Raw genomic sequence first — 8,057 nt, 5'->3', positions numbered from 1 at the left:
TTCTTCTCTCTCTCTCTCTCTCTATTCTACCTCTCTTTATCAATTCTAGTGGTCTTCAGACTTGGCAACTTTAAGACTGGTGCACTTCAAACTCCCAGACTTCATCCTTCAGTCATGTTAGCTCAGGAATTCTGGGAGTTGAAGTCCACCAGTCTTAAAGCTGCCAAGTTTGGAGACCTCTGAATTAAAGGCTTGGTGGACAGGCTCAGGTAACAGGGAAATCCTCGACTTACAATGGTTCGTTTACTGACCGATTACAGCGGCACTGAAAAAAAGCCACTTACACTGACCATTTTTCACTCTGAATGACAGTTGCAGCATGTTCGTGGTCACAGGATCAGAATTTAGATACTTGGCTCCTAATAGTTACAGTATCTTTTTTGGGGGGGTCATTTTGATCCCTTTTTTTGCAAACTTCTGACCAGCAAAATTAATGGATTCACTTAACAACGGGGTGACGAACTTAGCAACTGTGGCAAGAAAGGTTTTGAGTGCTCCACAGGTCATAGAACTTTTATTAGAGACTTTTTTTTGTTTGGGGGGCATTGGTTAAAACGAAGTCTAGTTTTCTATTTGTTTTATTTTATGCAGAATATCCCTCTTAGGGCCATCTTATTTTTCAACATTTTGCTTTGAGCAAAACCCCCTGCAAGTCGATGCCTCCCCAAAAGTTGCAACAGGAGTTGTGAGTGTGCCCACAACGTTGCAGGTTTTTAAGAAGAAATCGAACAAGGGGGCGTGCATAAGCGCACCAACGTGCCTACCGTCCCTGTCCTATTGTTTCTCTTATTCTTCTTTTATTTTTCTTATATGTACCCATTTCATGTATTCACAACTATGTATACACTTATACTTATTATCTTGTAAACAATTGGCAAATCAAATAAATAAAAATAAATAAAAATAACAACCGTTTTGTCTGAAATGGTGTGTGATGACCCGGAGTGTAACACAAATGTAATAAAATCTAAAACATAGATAAATGTCCTTTAATGCCTCCATCTTGGCCTCACTGTTCAATAATTCTCAGTTGGAGATTAAACTTATTCAAAAATAGTCTTCAAAAGAAAGCAATACAGTCTGAACTTAATGAGCAGATAGAGGTGAAATAAAAAAAACTAAAACAAACTACAATGAAGGAATTTTCACAATGGACCAGGATAAGTAATTACCAAATTCAAGGAGATAACAAGGCACAGTCTGTTGGAAGGATGCCAACCAAGATAACTTCAGCCCAAAATAAAACACGCTTTGCTGTATTTTAACGGTCTCTCTTATATACTATTCTCCCCAGGTGCAGCCCATGAGGGGGATCATGGCCGCTTCCTCTCTTGCAAGCTAAGTTGTTCCCTTCTCCATTCCTCCCTGCGTGTCCTAGGATGCAGAGGGGATTGGCCTGGTTCTTCCTCTGACTGCCCAGACGGCCTCTGCCCTTCCCCAGCCTCCTCCACAACCTCCGGAGCCACACCTCCACTCCCTGTCAGCTGTTCCTCCTCTCCCTCAGAGTCCGACTCTGACAAGGGCATGACATGGTGTAGGAGCCCCTGCTTGAGCAGGGGGTTGGACTAGAAGACCTTCGGGGCTCCTTCTAAACTCTTAATATTTTTGTGAAAGTTATATAAACCCAATCGTCCTCAGCAAACGTAACCAACAAATCTGAAGATGATCTTCCCCAAACCCCAAAAACTTTAACCTTAGACTGTCTACTATTGACCTCACCCCTTTCCTAAGAGGCCTGTAGGGGGCATGCATAAGCGCACCAACGTGCCTACCGTCCCTGTCCTATTGTTTCTCTTATTCTTTTATTTTTCTTATATGTACCCATTTCATGTATTCACAACTATGTATACATTTATACTTATTATCTTGTAAACAATTGGCAAATCAAATAAATAAATAAATAAATAAATAAATAAATAAATAAATAGATCTCTGGAGGGTCCAAGAATGGATTTTGATCTCCTGCTGATGGTGAAACACATTATCAGGCATCTCTGAAGGATCTGAGAATGGATCTTGATTTCCTCCTGATGATTGGATGCCTTGTAGAAGATCTCTGGAGAGTCCCAAGTCTTCATTACTTGGAACGAAGTCGTTTTTAAAAGTGGCTCCTCCGTATTTTAAGGAATTGGGGGAGCATTAGATACCTGCTGTCAGGATTCCGGCAGTTACCCCCATTTAAATCATGAGTCTCGAGCCAAACTTCCAAAACTCAAAAAGGATTTATTGGGAATTAAACTGTCCAGCACTGCCTGGGTGTAGCCAACTCTGGGGCACATCATTCATTGCACCCTTGATCCTGATTTTCCCTCCATCCCCGGATGTATCGTAATTCATATTCTCCAATGGGACACATCCATAGCCAAGAGTCATCAATCATGCTCTCCAGTTATTTTGCACGGCAGAAACTTCAGTCACCTAGTTATTATCTTTGAAGACATTTATGGAATGTACTTTCGGTTTGCAAGCTGCCACACTGCTCTTTTAAACCCCTTTCCCCCTTCCTTTTCTGTTAGCAACTCTAAAAAGATCACAGAAATATTTTATGGGTTGACACCTGAAAGATCAGCTCTTCCAAATCCATGACTTCACCTGGGGCTCGCCAACCGCAAAGTGGATGTCAATGTGATTTTGTTGTTTTAAATATATCCCCAGAAGGAAATAATGACCCGGAACCACTTTCTTTCAGGAGGGTTAAGTTTTTATTGAAAATCGACAACATTAGAAAGGTATTAAGTTCGACAGTGCTGGTTCACTCACATGGATCATGTAAATTATATATATATATATATATATATATATATATATATATATATATATATATATATATATATATATATATATATATATATATATATGTGTGTGTGTGTGTGTGTGTGTGTGTGTGTGTGTATATATATGTATGTGTGTATATATATATATATATATATATATATATATATATATATATTGCAGCTGTTCGATCACAACTGTTCATAACAAAAGAGCTTTTAAAAAAAGAAGAGACAGGGATTTAAAAAAAATGAATACGTGGGAACCAGGCCATGCAGTGAATGGTTCCAAACACAATCCCAAAAGTTCTCAGTTAAAGTACTTTTTTTTTAAAGAGCAGTTACACGGGACTTGCAACAATAAGTTTTGAGAAACAAGAAGATGCATTTACAATTTATTTCTCCCTCGCCACCTTCATAGAGAAGCCTCTTGTTTTTCCTCCCTTCGAAAAGGTTTTAAAGGGGTTACTTAGAACTTTGGGGGATTAATTCTACGATGATAATACTACTTACGTCTTTATACAATACCCCCCACTCTCTCTCTCTCTCATTCCCTCAAAGGCTTAAGGCTCTTTGTGCATTTTAAAAATTCTTGCAATGGCAGCAGACACAAATCATTTCTACGGGAGAGATTTTAAACCATGAACTTTCCATCTCAATGCATATATGCTGAATGGAAACAAATTTAGTGAATGCATTTATTTATTTATTTATTTTAATTAGGAAATATTTGTTACTTTTTTTTTAACTGAAAGGCTTCCCCCCTCCCAATGAAAAATACAATTTCCCCCCTCAAATTTCCACGACTGTCCTTTTTCTTAGAGTTCAAAGTAAATATTCCTCAGAGGTAGCAAAGTCATGAGTTTTATTTGTGTGTGTGTTTTTTTTTCTATGTGTTGTACATTGCATAATTTTTATCCACACCAACAACTCATGAAGGAATAAGACTTTTTTTTCCCCCTTCTGTCTCTACTCAAAAAAACCCAAACAAACCCATGATCGTGACATGGAGGCAAAACTAGGAAGGGAAGAACAACAATAACCATAAACCACAATAAGTCCTGTGTTGGTGTGAAGTAGCCACCTTATTCATTGGACAACAATATTTGGGAGGGGGCTGTAGAAAAATGTCTTGCCTTTTCCCCCTTATTTTTCCATCTTGTTTTGCAAAGCACAAGATCCCTCAGCTTAAAAAAAGAAAGAAAATAAAATCCCAAAGACCGCCCCCCCCTCACCACTCACACACATGGAAAAATAGGAGTGGGAGAAAAACAAACCCAAATCTCTTTTTTTTCCCCCCAGGCTAAAAATTTCTTTTTATTTATTCAGGTCTGTCTCTCTCCCTTCCCAAGCAGGAAGGTTATATCCCTACATTCGTTCAAGTAGTTGTCTTCTCAGAGAAATGCAGCAGGTGGAGACAGGTTAGAAAAAGCTACAGAGGGAAAGAGAGAGAAAAAAAGAGAAAGAAAGAAAGAATTGTCAGTTCAACGGCAGAGTAATAAAAGGAGCCAATCAAAAGCAAAGCAGATCATGGACAACTGAGGAACACAATCAAATGGAAAGGGGGAAAAAACAACAACAACCAAGCCAGTAAATCTATGTTTTCGCTGCCCTGTTAGGAACTCAAGCAGCGAAACACCGTCAAAAGAGGATGCCCACATTATATATCAGGTGGTCCTCGTTTAGCAACCAAAATAGGGACCAGTGATTCGGTCGTTCAACGAAGCTGGGGCCAAGTGAAACCGCGACAGTACTTATGATCAGATTTCCTTTGCTTTGCATAGCTGTGAAAGTCGTAAACGCGAGGACAGGTTGCAAAGGTATTTTCCCATCACTGTTTGTCGCAACAGTTGCTAAAATGAGGCAGTCGCTAAAGGAGGACTACCTGGTACAGTGTGCATTTTAGAAGGTAAGTCTGCAGATGTCTTTGGGGTGGTGGTGGAAGGAAACTCAGGAAGGCACAATACAAACACATATATGTTTCAAATCAATGCAAACATTCAGAAGAAAAGCGAGGTAGAATTATAGAGCAAGACTTGCTGAATGAGTTATCTGTGGTTTTTACCCAAGACTTGAAACTTGGGGATATTTTGCCCCTAGGAGTTGGAAACTTCACCCTAGTTTTGTGGGGAAAGGATTCAAATTGTGCTTGGTATTTTTTCCCCCACTCTAAAATATCTCTTTCTTGCATTATGTGCTTTTTGGCAAGGGAACAAAAACTTAGAACGGCCAGCCCCCCATTTAAACTGTAAATAATCTCCCTGCAGTGCTTACAGGAGGTTAAACAAGGTAGGAAATCATTCAGAGCTTCAGTTAACTGATTTTCGAAACCGTCCATCTTTAAGCCGGTATCTTTTAGTCATTCTAAACTACAAAACCCATACTCCACATCCTCGGGAGGGAAAGCCCTGATGGCTGGGAATGATGGGGACTGAAATCCTTCACGTTAACAGGGAAGCAAGTTGGAGTAGGCTAAAGGATTATTTTTGTAAATAAAACAACAACAACAACCCAGAGGATATGGGCACAGCTCAAACTGAGCCGCCATTGATTTGCAAGACGTTTGGGCACTCAGAAAAATTTTCGACTGTCAACATTCAGCCTGGAGAAAGTTGGATCAGTATGTGAGATATCAATAGAAGAGGATATTTGGAGCTCAGGGTTTGAAGTGAGAGGGGGTCCTTGGTGCTCTCTGAGCTTGGCGTTTCATGACCCAGCTAGTAACATTATCAGATGATGTTGGGTAATGAAACATCTTGCAAAAAAACACACAAAAAAATCAAAAAACCACCAAGCTCAGAGAACACCAAGAACTCTACAGTTTATAGGATTCTTCTATGTTATTTTTACACCGTGGTGTGAGTAGCAGAGTCAGAAACTAAGCAAGACTTGGCTATTTCTCCTGTTCTTAAATTGGTCATCTTCTGAAACAAAATCACAATCTGTAATATATTTAGCATGGCTTTCTTCCCAATGGCGAAAAAGCTACAGGCAACTCCTTTTTAACTTGATGCTGGAAAAAGTTCAAGAAGAAGAACAATTTTATTTTTCAGGAACCCACGTTAACATAGAAATCCAGAATTGGATCTTAAATATCCTTGGTTTCATTTCTTCTTCGTTTCCATGTTTGGGGTGACGGAAGAGCTCTGAGCTAAGAGTTGTACGGAGTCCTCTGTGGATTTTACTCCGCTAGTCGTTGCTGACTCTAGGGTGCTCATCTCCCTTTCAAGGCTATTGAGCCAGCATTGTCTGAAGACATTTCTGCAGTCATGTGGCCAGCATGACGTCACAGAACGCTGCTACTTTCCCACCGAAGTGGTACCTATTTATCTACTCGCATTTGCATGCTTTCAAACTGCTAGGATGGCAGGAGCTAAGATGAAGACAGGAGCTCACCCCAACGTGTGGCACTGGGGTCTCAAACCTAGGCTGACAGTTCTTCAGCTGACAAGCTCAGCGTCTTAATCGTTGAGCCACCACGCCCATCATCTAATTAAAAACTGTTTATAAACCCCAGTGGTTCATTAAATGGCTTTATTCATATGATTCCTGCTCCCACTTACAAATAAATGAATAAAGGCAGCAGCGGGAAATAACACAACTGTTAACAATAAAGAGTATTCAAAGGGAGTATGTACCACAAACACACTTTTTCCCCCCTCAGTCACCACTCAACTAGATTTTGATGATAGGCTTACATTAATAGCACCACATATTCATCACCCCATTCCTTGCAGGTGGTCATCTGAAAATATAATATCAACCTTCAATTTGCTAGCAAGGACTTTTGCTGACGAGTAAACATGATGGGCTTGTTTACAAGGCAACCTAGTGTGGGCATCCTACACCAACCACAGTGTACAAGAAAAGCTGTAATATCGGTTTTTGACATCAGGCGCACCCCACGATGCAGCCGAAACAGCAAATACAGATAATGTAAACTGTTTGCGTAGAGTATAAAATGGCATTCTGGAAGGCCCATGAGATGAACAGGAAAAGCAATAAATAAGTGAAGGTCGACATCCCAGCTCAGTATATTCAAGGGGGGACTACTCAGTACATAGCCAGGGATTACTGTAAAAGAAGGGTAAGAACAACAGAAGAAAGCAAAAAAGAATAAAAACAAAGCATTAACCAGAATCGTTTCCATGTTTATTTTTCTTTTCTTTCTTTTTTTTTAAAAAGCTTCCCATCGAAAATAAGGAGAAAGCCCCCAAAATGGAAATAACATAGGAGAACAAGCGAGGGGATTGCGTTGATTCAAAATGATTTAAGTACAAATGAGTTTACTTCCAAGAAAACCAAACTTTTCAGATTTGAAGGGTTTCCAAGGATGTTGAAAATATGAATGGCCATTTTGGTGACGGGGCTGAGAAAGATACCCTAACTATTCATCAAGCTGGTTGTTTGGCTCGGGAATGGCTAGTTTTGCACTGAAGATAAGGGGACATTTTATGTAGCGCAAGGGCCTCCCAACTTGACAACTGTAAGACTTGGGCACTTCAACTCCCAGAATTCCCCAGCCGGACAGGCTTGTGGACTTCTTGCTGGCTGGGGAATTCTGGGAGTTGAAGTCCTTAAATCTTAGAAGTTGCCATATTTGGAAACCCGCACTCTAGAAAATGGGACAATAGTTGATCATGGATGGCCTGTCCATCACCTATATAGCTGGGACTACCAAGTAGGAAATATTTCACAATTACGGAAGATGTGGGCTCGAGAACAAATGTGAGAACAGGATACTAAATCCAAAAGACAGGAAGAGATTTAAGAGGGAAGTGGTTTTCCCTCATATATATTTGTAGAGGCAATATCCGGTTCCTTGCTAGTAATGATGTAGAACTTTCTCTTTTAAGCTGTCTCTCCCTCCTTCCCTCTCTTTCTCTCTCTCCCTCCCTCTCTCTCTGTCTCTGTCTCTCCCTTCTTCCCTCCCTCCCTCTCTCTCTGTCTCTGTCTCTCCCTTCTTCCCTCCCTCCTTCTCTTTCTCGCTGTGCCTCTCAGAGAAAAAAAGCTCAGCTCTTAACCAGACATCCAGTTTCTGCACAAACACACCCACACATGCACAGGCTGTGTGGCTTAAGGAAATGCTGAGGCTAAATATTTTGGGGGACATCGGTCCTGACAGGATAAATCAACAGGATAAAAACAGAACGGCGTTTGGAGCTGCTTAGTTCATCAGATCCAAGAAAGAATGGCCAAAATCTTTGCCAAAACGGTCAAGAGAATACAGCTTCTTTTTGCAATTCAGGAAAACAGAACCAAACCAAATAAACAAACAAAAAACAC

The 8,057-nt window shown here is 40.4% G+C and overlaps 1 protein-coding gene across 3 annotated transcripts in view; it reads right to left on the bottom strand.

The window, feature by feature from the left end:
* Positions 1 to 3,730: 3,730 nt before the first annotated feature.
* Positions 3,731 to 8,057, bottom strand: part of SEPTIN6 (septin 6) — a 42,207-nt gene continuing 37,880 nt past the window's right edge. For 2 of the 3 annotated variants that reach the window (XM_087972188.1, XM_087972189.1), the window contains one exon: positions 3,731 to 4,203. In XM_087972188.1, the coding sequence (XP_087828314.1) occupies positions 4,194 to 4,203 (10 nt within the window). In that variant the 3' untranslated portion in view covers positions 3,731 to 4,193. Of the gene's footprint in view, positions 4,204 to 5,621; positions 6,846 to 8,057 lie in introns of all 3 variants that reach the window. The other variant, XM_087972187.1, reaches the window with a different exon arrangement.

Source organism: Notechis scutatus, chromosome 10 (genome assembly GCF_049901735.1).
Source record: "Notechis scutatus isolate UNSWTSFEM ecotype Mainland chromosome 10, rNotScu1.2, whole genome shotgun sequence".
In the NCBI taxonomy this organism is placed as follows: Eukaryota; Metazoa; Chordata; class Lepidosauria; order Squamata; family Elapidae; genus Notechis; species Notechis scutatus.
This window is presented reverse-complemented; position numbering and strand designations above follow the sequence as displayed.